Source organism: Trichoplusia ni, chromosome 7 (genome assembly GCF_003590095.1).
Source record: "Trichoplusia ni isolate ovarian cell line Hi5 chromosome 7, tn1, whole genome shotgun sequence".
Taxonomy (NCBI): domain Eukaryota; kingdom Metazoa; phylum Arthropoda; class Insecta; order Lepidoptera; family Noctuidae; genus Trichoplusia; species Trichoplusia ni.
Window position 1 is genome coordinate 15,628,395 of NC_039484.1, and position 25,151 is coordinate 15,653,545.

Genomic DNA, 25,151 nt, shown 5'->3' on the forward strand with positions numbered 1-25,151 from the left:
ACGCATTTCCCGATTACGAAGTTCGTGTTCGTAAAACATAGTACCTATATCTTATAACTGTGGTCTGATGCAACGACTCCTACGTTGATTGGAGTGTCGATACCCGATAGCGGCGGGTTCCTGACTCATGATATCTTCAGTAAATAATGAAAAAGTAATAACAACCATTTTGCTGAGTAATTCTGTCTTTTATCACGTCTGAGAGTATGTGATGTGTATAATTTATTAGTAGTGTTTACGAAAACTTTTGATACGAATTGAAATTACGCGATTTCTTTTTTTTTCCTATAAACTAAAAATGTATAATGTATACTGTAATTTCAATTAATTAACTCTTTTTGATTGGTTGTTAACTCGATTGTCGGTTTTGTACAATAAATTATGTTTTCGTTATTGAATGAACGTCGAAATGTTATTTATTAAAATGTTAATCCGAAATCCTGATAGCCTAACTGGATTAAATTCAAAGCGTGTTAATGTCAGCTGTCGGTCGTCAATATCCATGGTGAAATTTTGCAACGTATTGTAGCTTAGCTTTTTATGTAAAAGATACGTAAAACTGTTGGATATTAATGAATCGCTCCGGGAACCTGTCATCGTTTGGAATATCCATTAAAACTAAAAAAAATAGAAGTTCTAAAACTATTGTTAAATTGGTCACGTTTTTTCCAGTTTTTAGTACGAGCTGTTTAGTGGGTCAAGTAAGTTCGTATTGACACGTAGGTGAGTTCGCGGCGTATCTCGTGGGTTCCGCCGAAATGTCCTCAGCGTCCGTGACACACAGCCCTATTGTCTGACATCTTTCACTAACGACCCACGCTCACGAATATCGTTAACGTAACATAATTTCGTTCTATTGTGGGTGTACTTACTCATATTTGGAGACTTTTAACAATTTCTTTTTAATGCTTTCCAAAAAAGTTAATATTGAGACATGCTGTGCATACAAGGTTCATGTTGCATGACGTTACTTCATTACCATTAAAAGTCAAATGTTATCTGATCGAGACTAAGTACCTACTAAAAATAGGACTTATCGTTACATCCATTGACAATAGTTTATTTATGAACTCGAACAATGTTGTTTTGTTACTTTGAAGTTTGAATATCTTTACAAGGTAACCGCGTCCTTCACGTAAGGAGAAATTAGTTTCGTTGAACGGATCGGATTGAGATATATCCGTGGCGGATGCCTAATCATACTAAAGTTTGATTTGCAAAAAGTCTTGCAAAATAAATTTTAATTGGCAGGCTATGGGGTGAATGTGCCTATCAATTATTTCACGGACATGTGTTGCATGTATGTAATCGTGTTATACAATTACTGAAGAGAAATCCGGACTCTTGATTTTTGTGTCTTTCATTCATTAGTAGTATAGGCAAGTTGTACGATTTGGTATTAAGAACGCAGCAGTGGGTAGTGAATTGATGTACAGTATCTACATATTCGCGGGCGCAGGTTGTGTAGGTCTGGCATTTCCGTTTGGTAAAACGACCTCGGGGCCTATTGTGAACTGGCTCTGATAAACGAGGCCCAAAACCGATTATAAAGGATAAGAGTATGTATCTCGCTGAGTTTAAAGCTTAATTTTCAAAAGCACATTCTGTATTATCATTTTTTATCAACTGGACACATTAACTCATACTTTATTTGCTAAATTAATACCTAACTAATATATTATTATGAAATGAATGCCGTAATATCAGTAGCATAACCAAAGTTTGTTAATTTTATTAAAAACAAACGTTGAGCGTGTAACTAACTCAACCAGTGGGTTGTAATCAGGCTGCCATGTGAAACACCACAGCTTCAAGTTGCTCATTTAATTTTCTGTTCTAATTGTGAAACGTGAAGCGCCACACTCTGGAGCATACGATAAAATTGAAACTGTATAGTGCTCTAACAAGCTTCACAAAAGCTGCCACATATTCTAAACTAGATAAATTTTAGTCGCATTTGCTGGCATTCGTGATGTTTCTGAGAAATTAGTGTTATTCTAATATGAACGAATGAAAGCATGCGGGTAATTTACTGTACGAAAGTTCTGTTTCGTTATAACGTTCGCGATCGGGAAACGAAAATTTAGTAAATATGGTAACGTAAAATGACGTTTTAGAACTCTGATAAAGAAAACTCCACAGCAAATACATTTACACTCCGTTAATAAAATAAATTATTTTTAAACAAAGGCTCACAGGTCACATTACAAAAAAAATGTTTGTAAACAAAACAAAATCTCTTATCATACATAGAGTCACTAATTTTTCTAGAAAAATATGAAACTAAACAGAATCAAGAGCTATATTTATTTTATACCAGTCTCGATGTTTTTTCTCCACATCAAAAAAACTGGTCGACTATTGTGGATTGTTGTACTTCGTTTGTTTTACTCCAACACTGCGCGCTACCATCAATTTTATTACCAACTGGCCACGCTTCTCGACGTTTGTCAGTTATTGTTTCCACCTGAGCATTTTCCCAACTCCGAAAAAATACAGAAAATGAATACAAAAAAATCGAGAGCCGCTTAAAATTTCAACCGACTTGAATACATTGCATTTTTCGGTGTAAATCCTGTTTGTTTGTTGTTGAAAACGAATAAAACGATTTTCAGATTCGAGGCTATGCTACCCTTTCGTGAGTATTAATTAACGGAATTCGTAGCTTTTAAGTTTGAAGAACACACTAACAATTTTAACGAAGGGTTAGGTTGTTTTGTTTTCTAATAAAAACATTTCTCTTCCAGGTTCAATTTTATGATGCAGCATCGGTAATCATCTAAGTGAAGCGGGTAAGTCTAATTATCACTTTGTATGTTATTAGAGAGTGGTAAAGCCAATCAAAAGAGGTCACCGAGAGCTCAGCAGTGCTAAATACGTTTTAGTTAGGGATTCAAAACGGCTAATTGATTTTGGCGTGCGATCAGGTGTGTAATTACATTGACAGGCCGTCATGTATGTTGACCTACCACATTAAAATGTAATAAACACAGACTGCACATGAGGAAGCATAGTCCACGTGTAACGGCCGTATCGGTGATTAGAATTCACTAAATAAACTCGAGAAAGTCCAGTTAGCGTCACATAAATGTATTTGAAAGTCCAATTAGGACACGAGCTTTAGTACTTTCAGTGCATTGCAAATCGGGAATGAATACAAACCTATTAGGGTGTAACGAGACGTGCGCGCCGCTAGGGACAGCCGGACTCCGAAAGCCTCCCCTCAAAGGGATGCTAGTGATGGCTCAATTTAACTTTGAGCGAACACAATTTTCACGGGCACTGGTGAAACATCCAGATCGTCATTTTTAGTTTTCTATGTTTACTTTTTAATTTAATATTGGATGCCTCTGTCAGTCGGCCACTTTTTTGCGAGAGTACTTTTATTGGAAGCAATATTTTTCACTGTTCACGTGTGCTCTTTTTATTGATTTTTCGCTTTGTGCATTCCTGTAACAAATATGCGTGCTTTTTGACTGAACTTCGGCTTTGACTGGTGCACGTGACTGCTGTCTTTTTGTATTGGAGCTAGCACGGTTCTATAGTTCCAGGAAGTATGAACAAAAATATGAAATATTTATTGCTGATGCATTTTTTAGCTTTTGTTTATAAGAAAGCCATGTAAAACTAAATCTATTAACAAAGAACAATACAAAAATGTAGATTTCCGTAAATCACGTAGGTATGCCGAAGACTAAAGGAGTATTTTTGAAATCACTGAAGGTTTAAACCTAAACAATGTTATTGTGGTGTATTTTGTAAGATATAATGCAGCTGTATGCACCGCTAATCTAAACTGCCTGCGTAAGGCTTAATTGCAACCAATCACACGCCTTTGTGCAGCTGTGTCCAATGGCGCCTCTTCTAGTTGGTAAACATTATAAGGCTATGATGTCAACTGACCTTATAATAAGCTATGAATAAATAAATTCTCCTTGGCATACAGAACACTGGAAATACCAATGCCCAGTTTTATGTTATTTATAATATCATAACAATAACAATAAATATCATGAATTGCTTGGAACTATGATCTGACTGTTGAATATCTGACTAAACCTTATTATTTAAAACTAATTCATTCCGATGACAATGACATTTCATCACTCGGCGATGTTTGACTTTACTCTTGTGCTTTTTTAAGCATCGTTTAGGCCGGCTGCAGCGCTTGAGAGGAGAAATTAACATAGTCATTACAGCCAAGACTTGGATATTTGCTTTCTATAATGCGCTGGCCAGTATTAGTGAGAATCGCATCGATATGTCAAGCGTCGCTGTGTGCTTAACTGTGCAAGCGCAAGAGTCGTTTGCATCTTACTGCATTAGTCGCCTAACGGTGCATTGCCCTTTTTGGGATCGATCGTCCATTTGATTTACTATCTTAGTAACGTTTATGTCTACGACCATATGTGTAGTAATGTGTCATGATACTCAACCGGCTTAAGAAGATTCCTGATTTAGTAGATCTGAGATTCGTGACGGCTCCTATTCACATTCTATGAATAGACCGTTGATGCAACAATTGACTTTAATTCCACCTAATAATATGCAAACGAATCGGGCTGAGCGGCGACCCGGACGTGGTGGCCATCATTGTCTTGCAATAAAGGAGTCAGTCCGTCAAACAATTTGGTGCGTTATGCAAACAGAGGGGAGAATCTGTTTCAGTGAGAACTCCGCCATCCGGTCTAAATATAACCGGGCGGAGACAGCTGGCGGAGCGCGGGGGTGGCCGGCGCGGGGTGGCGGCGCAGGCCGTCGACCCGATCAACCCAGACCTTGTGCGCATTGCCGGAAGGAACAATGCCACCAAATTTGCACTATTGTCCTGGCTTACACAGACTTCTTCGTCACTCAGTTTCACCACAGCTAGGAGAGATTCTTGTTACAGTAAAGGACTTCCTCATGCAAATTACACTCTCACGCGAATGAAAGTTCTTCAGCGACCTCGATGCTCTTTACCGATTGTTATATAACATTCAATTGACAAGATTTGTTCGCCGGACTATTTCTGAATTCACTTAGCTACCATCTGACCAGGATAAAGCAATTGAAAACAATATACGCAAATACTCCCGTCTGGCCGTCGGACGGTGAGAACGTACCGAGGTGTGACCCTATACAGCGTACTCTATACGGCTCGCTGCCTATTGTGCAGGATTTAGTGCACGCCGAAAACGTACGCACTCGTTAACACTCGATAATGTTCACATGACGTTACAAAATCCATTTGCAGGTCAATAGCACCGCTAGTTGAAGGTCTTGGCCGTTACCTCCTCGCGCCTCTTCCCTCTTTTCTTCGGCGGCCACCCTCCGCCTCGGCGGTGCCACGTGAATACTAACTACAAACTCACATTACGGGATTCCTTGACGACTTTAAAATTAAGCGTCCTCTGTTACGTCACGTTCACTCGCGTTGCTGCTAATCAGCCTTTTTATTTTCTAATTTAGTTAAAACAACCCTGTTATTAAGGTAAATAAAATTTACGCAACAATTACCGTCATTTATATGGCATCGATTCTTTCAAAATTTTCTAGGGAAATAATTAATAAGGAAATGTTAAAAAATTTACTTTAACTGTTCCTTTATCAGGCTTCTCTTACGATAACATTGTGTGACCTTTAAACTTTCTTGATTTTGAATAAGTCTACTCTTCAAAATTGCGCATGTTTCCCTAATAACAGGATGATTGCTTAACGGTCATGACCTTAGATAAACTGAGAATCAAAGCAGGAGATTTTTAAGAAAGATATACTAGACAGACATTGAATTTCAAGTCCTAAGCCTTTAATTTCGGAATAACCACTTTAAGTGTACATTGGCCGTTTAATATAAAACGTCGGTCATAAAATAGCTCTCTCAAATAGCATCTCGGTAGCCAGTGCAAGTCAGGTCGAAGTTTCTATATAAGGTAAGAAGCTTCCGTGACCAATTCAGGAGTTCGTTTCGACATTTCTTCTCAAATAGAGTCAGGTCGGAAATACCAGGCGGCGCCATTAAAAAAGTATGCGACTGTGTCAGTTAAGAAACGTATCATAATTATATTGAACAGATATAACATTGAACATTAATCATCCGACGGAGAATATGCTTCGATAACCTTGGAAACGTATCGTTGTCACATGATTCTTATAACCGGAGAAACATTTTATTACGCAAGGAAATACGGAGAATAGAAAAATATTGTTTTGTACTATAAGATAAGTATATGTAGTACAAAACAATATTTTATAGTACTAATATTATATAGTGTGTATGATTGTGACCTCACGCTCAAATAAGATTACTGATATCGATGAAATTTGGTACGGAGCTAGATGGCATGTACACTGCTTTTATCCGACTGCTTTAAAAGAGGGTCATTACTTGCATTTATAACCGACATGGCGAAGCCGCGAGCAGCAGCTAGTTATAGATAAAAGTATCTTCCTTGTTTCTGTAACAAGTTGTGACTATCCCCTTGTAATGTAGACTTTGCGGCTATCTCGCGAACACCCGCAAAGCCAGGGTTTTCAGTAACAATATTTATTCACAATCTGCTTTATTAAGGTAGGCTGCTTAAGGTAAACTCTTTGATGCTAGGCTTTATAGCATTTGCTTTGAATCTACATCCTACCTCGTTATTTTCGTACTAATATTGGTTTGTCTTGGAAATTGCGGAAGCTTCCAGACTCATGATATTGTTGTTAAGCTCCGTCCCAGACAGTGCACGATCGTGATTGTCAGTGAGTTGCGAACCGAACTCTGTGGTTGATGCTGTAGTGTGACAAAGGCACACTCCAACAGCTGCTAATTGGTGTCCGCCTCTAGCGATCCGTATTTACATACACGAGTACATGAAAGCTGTCACCGTTCAACCATTGTTCAATTAATTGGTCAATGTTTGTCACATACTGAGCGTTCGGATGAGATGCAACTGTTTAATTACGAGCCCACAACACAACCTATCAGGTAGCAAGCGGCTCCGGTCGTGCACAGAACGCATTTGTAATTAATTAAGCCTATACCTCTACACATCTAGTTAGAGCTACATGCATTACATAGGCGTCGTATATACCGATTTTGCATGATTAATGCAACGTTGTGATGTTATGCGGCGTATATTACTAGTTAGATATGGCTGCTTATTGAATAGCTTTGTACCATGTGGCGAATGGCACCGAGGTTTGTTTGCCCTATGTATTTTTACTTTTAACTGCTGGTTTTGTACGCAGAACACGGAACGTTTCCTTTCATCAAATGCGAGTAAATGATCTTAGTGCGAACGTTCACGTTTACATCGCATATCTCTGTTGGCTCAGCGGTTGATACTCTTTGAAGCTAAATCAAAAGCTTGGCGGGTAAACTGAAACGTGTCGGCGAAGATTGCAATCGCGATGCGGTTTAGTTCAGCACTCGGCTCGGGTCGACACTCGGCACCGTGTCGCCTACGCACTGCACTAACTTGTTTCTTTGGCTTACTGTTACATGTTGAACGAGTGTGTATATCAATGTTTTCGGTGAGATCACAGACCAGATTAAAAAGGTCGGCCAAAGCTCTTTCAATGAAGGCGAAATAAAGGTGATAAAATGCGACTTAGGTGGGTTTGATATTTAGTTTTATATGAAACTATTCAATTTATTTCGACTTTGTATGTGTGTATTGTAAAGTACTTAGGTATTTTGTCTACTAAAACTATATCAAATTCTTCACTTTAAGAAACTTTTTCTCCGATTTTACGTGCAGATCCACTTTTAGTGCCAAAAATAAAAATATGATCCGAATACTCTTCGAGCGACGTGTCGTGGTATTTTATATCCGACACCTCACCTCCGTGGATTTGAAATTCTGAATTCAGTTGAGGAAATGCACATTCTTGTCAGCAACAGTTTAATCCTATAAAGCGGCTCTATTGGTGAAGCTAAGCCCGGCTTAAGGGTGCCGGATCCCATTCTCGCTCGCTGCAAATATTGGTGTTTCTCCACAAACCAATATTTTGCACAATTCCCACGATATATCGAAAATATTTCAGGCGTTCAACTAAATTGTACTTGTTTATTGGACCTATAATAAAGAGCAAGCTTTTGGAGCCGTTAACTTCATTTCTTGACATTGTTCAGAGTCGTAAGAATGGCTGCGGATTAAGTTTGCACTCAATAAAATTTTATTCAGCTCTGCAAAGAATTATCTGTTAAGAAAACGATTCGAGTTTCCATTAAGCTGTGGATAATTGAACGGAAGAAATGCCGGATAATTGGCGGGAGTCGAGAGGCTAGATTGCTTAGTAAGAAGACGGAGTCAAGACGTCGCGGTATCGGCACTGGCTATTGTCCGAGCAGTTTTATTGTGAGGAAAGAGAATTTTCCAAGTTGCAGTGGCAGGTGGTGCAGCAGTCCGCTCCGATCAATACCCCTCGCTGCTCCCTCCTGCCGACACCCCCCCCCCCACCCGCGCACCACCCCGCCTCGCCCCGCGCCTCCCCATGCCGACACACTGCCATGCACCTAGCAGCTACAAAAACAACCAATAAATAATTTCAATTAATTAACCGTCGCATATTCCTGAATCCCCTAATTGCTTCGATAACACGTCTAACTTCGTATTCCAGTGTAAATTTATAAGCGTAATCACATATTGAGGTACTCACATTTAACGTTGACTTTATATTGAAGCAGTAATTAGCTCGCATACCTCCGGCTGCGAAGCGATTAACCACATTGTGCTTAACCACCCAGCACTAAGTTTTCACTGTAAAAGCTGAAGTTCAGCTGAACGTATATTTTTGAGGAGTATTTCATTTATCACGCTCTATTCGGATTGCATTGTGGTAACCACATTTTACATTGCGGTATTATTTTATATTAATCCTGGATGATATGAAAATTTTATTCAACATTATTAGCTAGAAAGGACGATAAAATGAATTCGATACGAGTCAAACGCTACTTTCATATTATAAATTAATAGAAAGGAATGTGTGACAACGGATGCATGGGCATATTTAATGCTTGTCATTGTAGTGCATACTATTTTTTATTGTTTTAACAGACATTAAACAATTTCAATGCGCAGACGGAAAAACAGTATTTGCTAGATTGAATGATTGCAACGAGGATTATAACTTATAACTTGCTTACTCATTTAACATGTACGTCTTTTTTAAGCTTTTTAGTTGGAGAATCCTCATGGAAACCTAACTTGTAGTATCTGTACTTCGACTTAACCTGAACCACCGGGCAACGTCTCCCGGATTTGGTCCTTGCATGGAAATACGTTCCATTACATACCATTCACCTACTGCAGTGGTTAGTCACACTGTGAGCCCAAAAATCCCCAAAGTATTTTACCTAAGTAATACCACTTTATTGCGTAAGCAGACATAACATTAAAACATTAGAAAACACAATGACAGTAACAGCAATGTTACTATTCAAAACGTAAATAAATTCAGTCTCACTCGCTGTTAATTAAAATTATTAATAAACAATTCGGTTCAGACATTCAAAAGTTATGACGGAATAATATGTAAACTCACATATAAACATGTTTTTTTTTTCATAACTGAACTGAATTTAGAACGTCCTCTTGTAAAGAACGTTTAAAATTCCTTCAGTATTTAAAAAAAAAGCCAAAAAAAAACAAAGCAAGACATTGACACGAAATAAAACCTCTTTTTGAGTCTCATTTAAAAAGAATCGGTTGTGATCAGCCATTAATGGCTAGCATTTAATATCAGTCAGTTCATACCGCATCAGTGTTCTGTCAAGATGTGAAGTCCTATGCTAACAGATTGAGTGGTTCCATCAGGAGATTAATATCGTTACTATTACGTAAGTGCAAAGCCATTCATGTTATGGGACCAAGACTAGAGGGATGGGCGTATACACTGCCGAAACGAATATATTCTGTATGCAACACAAAATAAACCTAAATTTTTTAAGAAATAATAAAAATAAAAACTTCTGTCTTGATGTTCGTTACATAACATTCCACCCAAGATTATTCTACTAAAAGTGCTCTAAAAATTCCAGACTGTATGAACTTCAGGTAACAAGTCGAACGTTTATAAAGTAGCCAGCATTAATCAAGTGCAATACACGTCGCTAGGGAGGGGACGCAGGGGTATTTGGTCATATTACTGCTTCAAACAAATTGTTACTCACATGTAAGTACTGATAAACGGTCATAAACTTAATAGAAGTAAGAATAAGGTATATTTCAGAATGCAGAGGCAAATGGACGACAATGCATGAAAAGTTTTGAAAGTAAATAAGTCCCGCCGTCTATTATTGGTTCAAAGATAGAATAAAACCTATTTAGACGCACCTAGACGACCTATTTAACTGCAAATTATTTAAAAAAAGATGGTATGAAAAGTGAATTTGCAAGTTTTTCATCATTAGGTTTGGAAACGTTTAGCGCAGCCTGTTAAGTTACGTTAATTGATGTGCGTAATTTGTACGTGTGGGTCATACACCGAACATGCAACATGCTCTACTGTAGCTGTCTAAAACAGTGTGAACATCCAATCAACGTTGCCAACATGCACAGGTATCTGCTAAGTATCTATTGCAAGTTGTGGAAGCGAGACACAACTATGCGAACCATAGCGCCGTCTCGCTTCATCAATGGCAGCAGTCCTGATTTAGAAGCTAAATAAGGCCCCGTTAATTAAAAACCATCGTACCCTTCGGAAATAGACAGTACGCCTGCAGTGAACGTTTCGCTAAACATTATATTGGACAGGAAGTAAATGCGAGTGATCCTAATATCCTAAACGCACCTTCTAAATGCCAGCGGTGAATAAATGGATAGTGAAAGTGATATAGCTCAACGAGAGCTACATTAAATATTATGGTACCACTGCCGTCGCCTGTTCAAACAATGAATTTCTTTCTTAAATGTGTTAATAAATGACTTCCCGATGTTCAATAAACTCGGGCCTGTGTCGTGTGTACGAATTGTTTCGCTGCTAATAGCCACAAACGGCTCGTTATGGCCGCCACTCGCTCCGCGCGCAAATACTTTTTAATTAAGACCCCACTCCCGTTGACTTATGAAATTCTTTGTTTATTGTGCATTCAAACAATATACATTCCGCCAATCCCATGATGTTGTCACCGTTTAATATGCCTGACTCCGCGAGTAGAAACAATAAAGTAGGGAATATACCTTCCCATATTTATACTACAATTATTACTAAGTAATTAGTTGCTATCATTCAAAATCGTTAGAGATTTCATTCATACCTATTAGACAAGATGTCTGCGTTGCTGCATTTAAACCTAGAACGAAACAAGATAAATTATTTGCAATCAGTCTAACCAGTTTAATGAATGAAAATTGGCAAAGCGTAGAATGTCTCAATCCGATTTTATATTGAATAGTATAACCCGCTCTTCAATAGTAGATAATTTGCACTAAGATCGCTAGGAAACATATACATCCAAGACGAATTCAATTTAAATTTATTGTAATCAAACGCCAAACTCAAGGCGCCATCACGGTGACAGTACAAATTCGCGACGAACATTAGTACTCGTTACTTGACTCTGCGGTCCTCCCAAATCTGTCAAGCCCTTCGTTCCAAACATCGGTTTCCACAATATCAGTGTTCCACGTCCGACTAGGCGCGTGTGACATTCGCCGCATGCATTAAGGGCGGAGGCGTTTCTGTACAGGCTAAAATATGCGGTGTCACGCGTCTGGGGGCGCAAACGCAGCTAAAAGCTTTCGCACGAACGTATCGCCTATAGAGTACGAACACGGAGCCATTGTCTCAAGTATTAATGTCTTCTAAACCGCTTGTTACATTCAAATAAAATCTTGCGATAATACATACTTACAAGAACGCCTTTATACCGTCATACATTCGAGGTCTGCAGTCAATGGCGCTGTATATCGTTATCAGCCTGACGCAACGCTGCCACTAAGCTCAATGTTTAACCATTTAAACATTGATAGCTAAGTCTTAGTAAGTGTATTGGTTACTCGTTTATGGCTTCCGATTTCTCTGGGCATGTTGTAGCGCCACAGCGGCGCCGCGGCGTGTGATGGGGGCTCAGTCCGCGCGGCCCAGAGGGGGGAGCCAATGTTAATAGTCGCCTCAACACCCAGGAATTTGCTCTATATTTGGGCACGGCGAGCTCAGCAAGTACACGTCGTGAACCTCTTAGGTTTACCTGAGCCAGTACGTAGCTTATGGCATCGCACATGTATACGCTTTATGTACCAGCATAACATCTGAAGAACGCTTCAGTAAACACAATCTCCGCTGTGGTGAAACTATAAATCGTTCTAATATACGTTAACTGTGTCTAATTTGGGTTGTTACCGATATGGTACTGATACAAACCCACAAAACTATTTTGGAGGCACTAAAACGGCTTTGCGCGAGCGCATAGCGAAGTATGCGCCATACACACCGTTTAGGAACAGTCATGTAGAAATGCACACATTTTTAAATGGGCCTACTGAATATTGACTCGACTAAAATTATTTAAGGCTAGTAGGTACCTGCGCAACGCAAAATGCAAGAGTACTACTAAAGAAGTAATATGGTTGTAATCTCTCGGTGAACTGACCGCTTTACTAATTAATTATTCTTGCCGAAATCCAGTCGGCGTGCGCCGGCAGGTAATTCGTGGGCTCCTTTCTTAAATCCGGTCCTGAATAAATTACTCCATTAATGATTGGTGAGCTTATTTTGGGAGACACCTATTGACCTTTACATGGACACACGTATTTAATTACACGTGACAAAAACATTACGCAAAAACGGAGGGCCGCCTTAAGAACATAGTGATATATAAGTACATGTTATTTTTTGTCATTAGCAATCAAACGTCGGCACAGAGTTACTGCGTGACCGCCATACCGACGTCCATAGTCATGTTGCATGCATAATACAAACATCAGCGATATTATTTTACAATAACAATAAATTCTAAATAGCTCATGGCTAGAATTTCTCTGCGGCTGCAATAATTTTGCGTGAGCATGAAAACATGGTAGTACTTCGATTTCCCTGTTGCAGCAATAGGTTTGTATTACGTCCATGGTTTCATACTTGTTATGATGACATACTATATTGACCTTCGAACGAATAAACAGCAGGTATCGATTAATTCATGCCGTGTGCAATGTAAAATGTGCATGGGTACATAATAATGACTAGGCACGAGAATACTTCAGCAAAGTAAACATGTTCTATCGCGTCGGAGCGCTCCACTAGCTAATAACACTAATGATATCAGATTTATATTTTATTCTATTGATTCCTACAATCCCTACTTCATCCTGAAAAATGACTATCAGATAGTCTCGTTTCTGCTTATTACTTTCTAGGCGTCCTCAGCATTTTTTATTACATTGGCTACCAATCTAATGAAGACTCGAACGCCGGGTATTTTTACTGGATATTTTTATTTACCGTCGCTTCATTACATTAGCGATCCGCTCTGGCCGCTCTCTTAATCAGGACGTCGCCGAAGTATTTATCAGATCGAAGTTTAGTCTGTTTTGCAGTCTCGGCCGTCATACACCAAGTCTGTGCGGCTAACATCACACGATAACATCAAATGAAGAGAGTTTGTATTACATTCTATATTTTGATTAGGTTTGACTTCAATGGCGTGTGCGTAGATCGATATTTAAATATTAAGAGAACAATGGGCACGACTCTTACTTATCGTCAATATGTAGTGGCGACGCTAGCCAGTTCAGTATTTTTACAAACATCATTGCAAACCGCTTACTAAGATAATTATATGACATTTAAAGGTAATAAACGATGTTATAAAACCTGTGTTGTATTATTCAACAATCACAGCTTCATTCCACACCATTCCTTAAGTTTGAATCAACGGGTACGTCAGCCTAACTGGATGCACCAGTATTTGTCATTTCGTAAAGCTGTTGTTTTAGTAACAATTTCAGAACTTAAATTGGTGCTTGACAGTATTGCGTTAAACCTGTATTCTCAACTTCCGTGTAATATGTCTAACAGTTTCAAAGTACCCCGCGGATGTAGTTTATGGAAGTGGTCCCGAAATATACATTAGGCGTAGTACTTTAACTAACTACCTGAGCGATACTAATTGGAAAACTTCGCTACGCCTCAAATTAGCATGAAACGTCAGCCTGGAATGTTTGTAAAAGATAGTTACAAAGACTTAGTCGGCTCTTTGAATAAATTTACCGAGTAGAAAATGCATGAAGTTTGAAAATCATAAGCTGAAGCTGGTTGAAATTTATAAGCTTTTTCCAACAGCTTTTATTGACGGCCTGGGAGCGCGCTGCATACTGAGATTAATAAACAATTATGAAACCTTAACACAAAGGTACGAGGCAGTCTACTTAGAAGTTACGAGGCGCTCCTAACTGATCAAAAGATTGTACTTCCAGACGGAGTGCACTCTGAGAGCAAAGTCTTCAACTAATGCGGGATAAGTGGATCGAAGAGATAATGTCAGATTCGAGGAGCTTTTTTGCGAAGTGACTTTGCCTTTCGTTTTGCCTACGTCGATGTAGGGGTAAGTTTATGACAGGAGTTTTAATGCTAATGGTTCAAAATAAATTGAGAAGAGTATACATTGTATAATATATAATATTGTGGCACTATTTAATGGACTGTAGTATCTATCATGATGGTCATTGTTTTTGGATCGCTAAATTTTATTTTATAATTGCAAGGGGCGATCTCATTGAGTACTCAGAATCAATTGTATAAATCCGTCGCATTGAAATACTCGACGGTTATGAATTGACCGCGTTTCCATTGATGCTCTACTCCACTCCACCTATCTACAAACGGCTTACATTCCGAGAAATGCACCGTAAAGTCTATTTTTGCCGTGACTCAGTCCTTGAAATATCCTCTTTACTTTCCCTGGCTGCGCTATTTTATTGTTGGAAAGCACAATGTGGCCGCGATCGCCACTCGCGAGTAATTGAGCTTCTAACAATACTACCGCTTGTGTAGGGCACTGAAATGTGCTATTTATCTAGGGCATTAGTACGAATTTGTACGTATTGAATGAACTAAATTTTACAACTTCTGGAGTCGTAAAATTTATGATTTTAGCAGCATGTTTAGCTCTACGAACTAGCGCTCTATTTAATAAAGTGTTTCGCTGATCTGTTTTCCTGTAAAATACTAATAAAAATGGGTATAAACACAAAAACCCTTCCTTTAATTTTACATTTCCGAAAACAATTATTGCATAAAATATTTAATTAATATCCCGGAAGCAAGAGTGAAACAAATAAAAAATACTTTAATCACACGTACAAACGTGGTCGGCTAGTAAAAAGCGTTGGCTTTGCATTTCCCCTTTGCCGTTCGGAAATGAGATAATCCTTTGGAGACCACCATAAAATTCATTCGGTGTTTTTGAAAATAAAATACATCGTGTTTACGTTTCGCATGTATTTCTGGTTTGCGGGCGGATAGATATGCTCGGCAAATAGAGCACGTGGACTTTATGAACTTTGACTCAAATCGTATTGCGCTAAGCCGGTGTCGGACATCAGGGCCGGTTTTAATCCGGTTTTGTTGGTTTTGAGCGATACTTTTCACGTAATATTTACAGCAACAAATATTTCCAGTGGCACACAAGTTGTGAATTTAGTACCTACATCAAAAATGAATGCGAGGTTTTACAAGAACTCGTCACGCAGAAAGAGTTCTCAACTCATTACGATAATGTTTCTATTTATCGCCATCTTAACGTTCAATGGAGTGAAAAAGATGCAGTTTTTCTATTGGCACCATTGTTGTTTTTATCCCGAGTAGTGAAACAATAATTGTTATTTCACGGACTCTAGAATTATTACTAAATACATAATCATAAAGATTACGTAAGAGGTATGATCGAATGACTTTAGCCGTAGTTTATCGGAGACGTGAACGCTAGGTAACATTATTAGTCATAATACCGACATAGTTATTACTCAGGACACGTGGGCCTTTGGATGAACTTGTTTAAAAATATGGCTTGCTAATAAAAAACTTCGTCCAGCGGGATAGGTGAAAAACCAGTCAAAAACACTAAGTACTGAAAACTGTTATACGATTTTTACGCCACAATTTTTTACGCAAAGAGTACGTTCCAACACGTAACTGAATAAACTCAGTTTGATACTGAAAAACTGATTCGATTGAAACGGATTAAAATGTGAGGTTAAATATTAAACGCTCTAAAAGCTTTTTAAATATTTACTATTCACCGCTGCTAGTACGAGACTCACGACTAGTATATTTAAGTTGGAAACACCGCTGCAGTATGGAGTATTATGGAGCGGCCAGGAATAACGTGTCCATTCCATGTCCATCTGAATTAGCTCAGCTTTGGAACAGCAGAACCGGCAACCATTAAATTATTCCTCGAAGTAACTAGACTTTGGAGGCAAGACTAAAATAAGCCAGATAAAATGTTATTGATCCCGATTATAAATAGATTCACTAAAAGGTCCGCGAGAGTACTCCAACTCTTTGCTAAATAAAAATAAATGGTATCCAATAGATTTATATTGAAAGTCACAGTTGATTTGATACTCAAAGTAATCGTAACTTCGATATATTTATTGGATCGGATCATTTTATATCGTTATAGAAATAAGTCGAGCGATATCGAATCAGTTGAGTTCTTTTTATATATATTTTGGTTCTTTATAGTTTGATTTACCGTTTATGGATAAATTGAAATGGAAAAGGTGGCTGTATAACGTAATACTTACTTTAAACAATCTGCAATGTTGTAGCCTTGAAGGTCAACCTTCTGAAACATCGAACCTTCTTTGTCTAACTAATTTATAGAAATGGCACGCTTATCAGTTACGGAAATAGAAATAGCTTACCTAGAATAGGTCATTCTCAGACCTACCTAAAAGTCGGCAAGCCTTTTCAACGGAGTTCGGTGACAAACGAATGAGGATTTTATATGAAGGAGGTCATAGTGATGTGAGACTTTAGTCAACTCACCACACGTAAGAATACCAGAAACGCTTCCTAATCAAATATTAATAGGATGCAGCTAATAGCGTTTAAACAATTCGATCACAACTCCTAACATAGATATTCCGTAATATGTGTTTGTTTGGTATGTATGTTGGTGTGATTATAAATCCGATCCGGTTATTCAAACACAGATTATAAAGCGTGATCGTGAATCACTCTATGAACCAGCTTTTCGACGGAAGACCACTCATCGGGAGAAGTAAACAAGGTGTGACCGTGGGCAGAACATTAGCACCACTATTTATATTCATAAAAATAATTTATCTTTTGTTTAAGAATAGTTGCCCAATTTTTGTATGTATTGCCGTTGTTGGTTTTAAACATAAACATGACTCATTTGCCAACCCCTACAACTGTTTTGTTGTTGTTACAACGATTAGGTTCGAAGTTGGACTTTAACAGCAAACTTCATTGTGTTTGTTTAAGATATCTCTTATCAGTATGGGAAGCGCAAACCCTGTAACAGGCCGTAAAACGTTGAAAATTTATGTGGTTAGCATGTAACACGATATTTTATAGGTATGAAAACTTACGATCTGTGTGGCATTATAATCAGTAATACCTACAGGAGTTGTCTCTACACTAATTGAACAACAAAGGTGTATTCACAACGAGGAATGATAACCACCGATAAGCGATGCGGCCGCTAACATTTCTGCGAACAATTTCTTTTCCCTAGAGCGGTTTATTTGTATATGATAGGATAGGAATGACGTCACTCGCGTTTTTAGTATAATGATCATGGCTCACGTCACTCACGCGACCTCATAGAGTATTCATTCATTTAGTAGTGGTCAAGCAGTACGCATGTTATAATGCAATGGAGCTCGCACTTTGGACTGTGCGTTTGCGAGCGCTTGTGAGCTCGACGAATTGCTGAACGGTTCGCGTTTATTGTTCGAGATGTTATAGTGCAGCGGGCGACGGGCTGCGAGAGCTGCGACAAGCGAACTGCGGCAGCTTTGTGCAGATTGGATTGTACTCTCTGCTCACTTTGAAACTTTTCCGGCTTTGTGCACCGTATCGAGGACTTTCCTGTGCCGTACCTACCGTGAAAACAACAAAGACTTAATTTGAATGCTTCAAGGTAATTCGTCTAGCTGCGCAATGTTATTCTATTAGACTCAGACAATGCTAGACAGTAGGCACCTATTTGAAAACTAAATCAAATAAATTCAACTGCTTATAATATTCTGAGACGTATATCACTCGACGCAAAGTCAGTTTGGCCCTGACTATAAATGAGTATAAATTTTCATGATTATGAAACACAATCTAAATAAATATTGCATAAGAGACCCTTTTTGTGATTCATAAGGTCAAGGCAAATGTGATAAGAAACTCGTCAGCTAATTTCCTTGTTTATTATGATAGTCCCCACTCTATGTCTAAAATGTATTTACATTATAATGGAATGACATGACATGTCATGTGCTAATGCAATGTACTTCAAAGTTATCACGACCTTATTAAGTCAAAGAGAAGTCGCCATGTTAAGACAGTTTGCGGACTCACGTATAAAAAAAACTCAACATCGTTTTCTTGGTATTTTATACAAAAACACTTTGTATTGGGAATCAAAACTTCTGTTCTCATTCTTCTGGTATCATTTTTATTATAATAAAATAATTAATTAACGCACAATAGATTAAGCGGTTATCTTTGTTTATACTTAAGTGATTACCTAATTAATGTGACTTACGATAAACTATAACTTAAAACAGTTCTGATTAATTTAATAATCAACAAAACTTCTGACTTCCTTGCAAAGAAGAAGTAATGTAAAATGTTATTTATTTATGTATGAAGATGTTGCCGTGATTTCTAGGGTGTTTAATGTCAGGCACGTATCTAACACGTGAAAGAAGCGTTCACCCATTAAAAGCAACGGTGTGCATAAAACCTTAGCCACACCTTTCTTTTTATACATTAAATACATGTAACGCCTAGGTATGTACAGTTTAAATATGGGTTCTCGTGCTCCGAGCATGTGTAAACATAATTCAGTGTATCGGCGAGTTTGGCCGACCCGCATGTCTGTTTATTGACGAGCGCTCACGTCAAATTGACGCCGTTAATTTATCTTAACAGCTGCTACACTTTCCCCTTACTAAATGGGACTATATATTTTAGGAGAAAGCTCGCACGATTCATTCTGTTTATGCTATGACAGCAAGCAAATTACAGACAAATAGATAAGTCATTTGCCATTTTGACTTTCAAGAATAGTAATTTTACTATTGGTCTCCGACCACTTTTGTTATACACAATAATCAAATGTTATTTCTTTATTAAACTAGTGCCCGCATAGTCAAAATAAGTAGACCATAAGGACTTCGTTTTAAGTCCAGCTTATTAGTAGGTACCATTATTCAGTCCAACAAAAGAGTAAATAAAAAAGAAAAAATACTGCGTTGAAAGAATAAGAAAATGCATAAAATCGCACAAAAGCGAGCCTGGGTTTTAAGTAATGAACAAATTCCACGGAGATTTATCGATTACTTGGCCATGGCGATGGCTAGCCGGGGGAATTTTGCCCGGCATTAATATATTTACGCGGTCAGTTAACGCAGAAATTGCCATGCGACGACCACCCTCGCCCGGAACCCTTTTACCGTTCTCATATTATCATCACGCAGCAATTAAATTAGAATGTGCCAGAAAACTCATGAATTTATTATGTTTCATATACCTGCAGTCCCTACCATAAAATAACCCTGCAAATTATCTTGTGAAAATTATTGTGCTGCTCTACAAATTTCTTTTCTGTTAGATCCAATGAAAATTCAACATCTTCGGGTCTTACCGTGGTATCCAGTGGAATCCTTTCCAAGTTGATTAAACTTTAAGTCTGAAGCGCTTTAGGTGCACCACCTTCAATATGCGGGCGACGCAATGTCGCCAAGAAATCTTTTCTTCCGTAACTCGCAAATAGAGGAGCTTTACAAATTAATCGTGGAACACGTCTCGCGCTCGTTACTCTATTGTGGTAAGTTACGAAAATATCTTTTATGCGTTATTGTTGTTCGTATTATTACGTAAAATGTTACATCAATCCAACTTTCCTTCCCGGTTATGGAACTGATAACAAAAACATAATGCGCTAGGGCCACGACGGCGACGCGCCGCCCGCGCCTCGCCCGCGCCTCGCCCGCGCCGCGCCTGCTCCGCTTACACGGCACACCGCTCTCAGCGTCGCTTGATTTAGTTTTAGATAATAACCACATGCTTACAGTTTATTATCATACCATGAAAACATGCACAAGTAGACAGATAACATCTCTGAACTATTAAATTATTATGTTATTCTACAACATTAAATTCACAGAAATTTGGTCAAGTAAGTTATAAATGTTATAATGGCAAGAAAACAAATATATAATTAAAAAGTCTCAGTACTTTAAAACGGAAACCGTATAGAATCAAGCAGAAATTTCTAGTCATAATTCTGTGTAATGAAGAATTAAAGGATTTTAGACTGAATGTGTTTAAATTTACTTAATAACATAGGCGCATTTAATCGCCCAGGATCACGTCAGCATGCTCCATCAGTCCATCTCCCGCAGTAAAGTAGCGACTCTAGTTACCGGAACTGCTTAGTACTTAATAACTTGCTTACCGAGACTAACTTTCAAGCTAAACTTTAATCCGCTCGATACTCACACAATGCAGTTAACAGGTAAAGTTCCTACCAAAGCTGATGATGGATTCCCGATAGTCCGTTATACAAACGACGATGAATTGTTTACAATTCATTGACAAATAACATTGTACCCTTCCTACGTATAATATAATAATGATACACTGAACGCGAAATAAATGCCCGATACTAAAATAAAGGATACAGGTGTGAAAGGTGTACGAAATAATCCGATTGATTTAAACGGAATATTTTAACGACCGCATTTTCCGCTTACAAAAAGCTGTCCATCCATTTACGTATCACGACCATTGTCTGTTAAATTGTGAATTCATATTCGAATTGAACTTTTAACTACCTAGATGAATTGTTGCGTTGATGAAGAAAGGGTACGATATATTTTGATATTTTAAATCTGTATTTTTGAACGAAGTTCATGAAGCAACTAATTATGATATTGTTGGTTATTTTACATCTTTACCTGGAGATTTGGAGAAGAGGAGAGTTTATGAAGAAATTATAAAGCCGTATAAAAAGTCTGTTACAAAACGTAAACTTGATATCATTGATCTACGTTTCTAAATATTATCGTGAATAGTTTGTTATAAATCCATTTTATAATTCACTCGCATTCACAACTAGACAGAATAAACCGACGTGTCTTCGTCCGTATAGTTACGAAGATTCGAGACAGAAATATTTAAATTGACCTGTCACAAGCAGGACCACAGTTTGATACATGGATTTGAACTCAAATCAACCGACTTTGTTTTCTAACAGGCGAAATGACAATCCACGTTTTTTGAAAATCGAGCATGTATATTTTTCCATCAGTTTTCCCTGACGTTTATTCAGTAGCTTTAAATAAAGTATTATTTGACGGTATTCAATTAATTAAGTATCTTGTATTTCAAGTTAAAGCGTCTGTGACTAGTGTATTTTCATAATTTAAGAAATTCCCTTTTTTCTCCAGATGGCGTTGGTTGAGGAGCAAGGCGCGGGCGCCGCCGCGGACGACCCCGAGGCTTTGCTGAACGAGTGGCTCGGCGAGCTCACCGTGCTGACCGCGGTAAGCATATCCAACACCCCAGTAATACACTCTTACGTCATAACACGACGCTCCGATGAATACCAGGTGATATCGGATCATTACTGCTCTTTGAAAAACGCCACGTTGCTTAACGCAATCCCAATCGCTCGCCATAAATAGAAGCATCTGGCCGAAACTCGAAATTGTATCTTAGTCGAAAGATATACCTTCATTAATTAAATAAATAAAAACGAAAAGGCTGCTTGAGTTTAAAAGGGATGATTGATGCTGGATCACAAGAACACGTGTGGCTTGCAGCCGGCGCGGGCGCGCGGCCGACGCCGCGGGACAGGTGCGCGTGCGCACATGCGCTTTTACCATGATTTTGCATCGGCCGACAAGCTCCTCGGCTGTTTTAACATCTCGGCTATGGCCACGGCATAACTTGATTTTCAACAGACCTTTACCTGTTTCTTTAATAACCTTTTCTTGACATGATTACCGTTTCTTTTTGCATCATATTTGAAAAAAGCTTGTCGTTATCACTGTCTCCAATAATGTGCTTGATTTCTTCACTTGATTAAATAGGTCACACTTGCAAAATATGTTATTTATGGCTGGTGAACCTAATCAACGCATTTTTTTTGTGTTTTTGAACTTTACTTCTTTCTGCCCTAAAGTATTTTGTAATAAATTCATAACAAACAGTCCTTATACTTTCGGGAAGGGCCGACGTGGATGTAAAATAGAACATTAGCATATTACTGATGGTTATCAATTGAAGCAAGTCAGAGATCGATAAAATGTGAATCCCGCACATCTGTCGCGTGTAGCCCGCTCCGCACGGGCAGGTGTTTCCAACACAGCACCTGTTTCCCATTTTTTGTGCATCTTTTTCACACAACTTCTGGTATAGTCCCGTAAAATTCACAAAACTCATTATACGACCTCCGCCCAAAGAGATTATTTAAAATTTTGTTTGCGGTTACTCGAATTAACATTGGTTAAAAAGAACACGCCTAATTGTATTTAATAGGTGAAGAAACAGTGTGCAACCTCAAGATTGAGACTTGACGTTTACAATAAATACCATAAATTTTTACCAAGGTCTCTGGACTCACAGGGCTTGGAGGGCAGGACTCAATATTTTAGGGCACCGAAATAATACATTTTATTAAGTAAAGTTCGGGGTGCGCCTATTTTATAAAACTGGGACATATAAAAGTAGGTCAACCAGTCGAAGTTTTCTTACATTGTCACGTGCTCCATCAGCGTAATGTTATTTAAGTCCTTTGAAAAAAAACCTGATTTATACAAAAAACAAAGTTGTTATATTTTGAAAACAAAATTATTCATATTTAGATTGTCAGATAGGTAAACAGAAAATTATTTAATTGGACCTTTAAATACGTAGGTGTTAAAACTTAAAAGTAGGAAAATAATTGTATTTATTGTCGACTCAGTTTTGAGCATCAACGTTTTGATCAGATTTAGGGACGAGTAGCGGAAGAGAAACATAGGTTGGTAATGTTTTTGGAAATGTGTTCGGCAAAGTTGTAGGCGCGGGAAGGCAGTGGGGGCGCGGGGTGTCTCCGGCGTGAGTGCGAGCGACGCGCGACACGCCGCGCGCGGCTCACTCACCAGTAGGCCAGTACGCGGCACGCGGCCACTCGGGGGTTCGAGCCGAGGGGCGACGCACACACACACCGCGCCGAGTCCACTCATTCTGGAATCAAACAACGTAGCGTAGCGGCCCGCGCACACGTGCGCAAGTCACAAAACACGGTTGCCGCTTGTCTACTTGCGTCCCCCCTGCGCTGTTGGCTGCCTCTGCGACCGGCCGACTCCGCGCTCATGCTTCATTTTGTAATACTACTCACTTCACTTTGCTCTACGCTGCCTAGTTGTGGCCTGAGTTCGTGCGAGACGTACGCGTTTTAAGTTGCTCGATAGTGTCTTTGTTCTGTGATTTAACCAAAAAAGTATATAATAACTGGCGCGAAAACTTTGTTGTTAGTGAAGTGAATGGGCGAGGTCACTACTCTGTGCGCAATTTTATAGAGCCTGCCTAAGTAACTGTAGTGCGGTAAACTTGTGGTGCAGATCGGCGCAGACCCTTTGCTTCGTGCTCTGTGAAAATAACAAACTCGTCTCCATACCAACCACAATAAGTGCATAACTTACACGTGACTTAAGTACATTCTTTTTTAATTTCAACATTTCAGAACGTGAATGATTTAAGTTTGTTAAGATTTGCTCCTGTGAGTATAGTTTGAGATGATGTCGGTACCCCGCGCGACATAGCGCCGGCTTTTGGCACGCTTTGCTAATAGTGTGAAGTGTTGTTTTGTGAGTCATTGCACGCTGCAATGTAGACGAAATGATGGATGTGCAATTAAACGAATCGAGTAAGTGGCAGCGCGGAGGGTTTCTGTCATCTTTGAATAAAAGTTTTCGATTAGCAAGCGGGAAAACAAGAAGTGTGAATAACTCTCCTACAGAAAATAAGAGCATTGAACAAATGTTAGATATGTCGTCAACAACAACGGTACGTAAACTGCACAGTGACTAATGTGTACCTAACTACCTACTTACTGATAAACTAACTTGCCAATTGTTTTTTTTCCTTTAAATTGAACCCGTTACATTTAAATGTTTAGACTCAAGTTTTATAAATAAGTCGCACGTAATACTAAGTAAATATTAACGAATAATAATAGTTATTATGTACGATTTACTCATACATAACTTGTGGGGTCATAAATTGTCTCCCGACCATCGAAAGAACACATAAATATATCTATCTAATTTAACTATGTACAGATATAATTGATTCTATATCTGTATAAATTGTTGACATAATTGTATATACATACAAACTCACCAAGTTCATTGTTTGAAGACAATGCATTCCCATGTATGTTTTGGGATGTCAACTTGTATGTAAGTGGATAATTAATTCTTGGACGCTTATGGAATATAATTTATATTCATTGCGTCTTGTTGCCACATTTAGGCACGGGATTAGTTACTGGGGGCCTAATAGGTGTCCTGGTCTAAAAAGTTTGTTCAAGCTGTTTCTGGTATGAGCTCTGTTTTTATTTGCAGGGTTTGAATTCGTCCAATGAGGGTGCGTCGGCGACGCTGCGGCCGCTGGAGATCGTGGCGCCACGCATAGACACTTACAGGTTCTCCATGGCGAATATGGAAGAGACCCAGGACGCCGACCTCGATGCAATACTTGGGGAGCTGTGTGCTCTCGACTCCGAGTATGATGAAGAGATATCTAGGATGTCTGGTAAGTTACCATAAATGCGTACAAAGAAACAATCGGAAAAAAGTCTTGATCAAAATAAACTCAACATTTATCCAAGATAGGTATAGTAAGTAGCTCTCCTTTGACCGTCAAGAAGAAACCGGTCAAGTGCGAGTTGAACAATACTTAGGGTTCCGCACAAATAGGAGAAAAGAATATCGTAC

The 25,151-nt window shown here is 38.6% G+C and overlaps 1 protein-coding gene across 4 annotated transcripts in view; it reads left to right on the forward strand.

The window, feature by feature from the left end:
* Positions 1 to 25,151, forward strand: part of LOC113495642 (amyloid beta A4 precursor protein-binding family B member 1-interacting protein) — a 53,541-nt gene that overhangs the window by 21,044 nt on the left and 7,346 nt on the right. The window contains exons 2-4 of one of the 4 annotated variants that reach the window (XM_026874481.1): positions 2,748 to 2,792; positions 21,615 to 21,710; positions 24,780 to 24,969. In XM_026874481.1, the coding sequence (XP_026730282.1) occupies positions 21,615 to 21,710; positions 24,780 to 24,969 (286 nt within the window). In that variant the 5' untranslated portion in view covers positions 2,748 to 2,792. Of the gene's footprint in view, positions 1 to 2,747; positions 2,793 to 17,328; positions 18,089 to 21,614; positions 21,711 to 23,044; positions 24,220 to 24,779; positions 24,970 to 25,151 lie in introns of those variants that run through there. The other 3 variants (XM_026874482.1, XM_026874483.1, XM_026874480.1) reach the window with 3 other exon arrangements.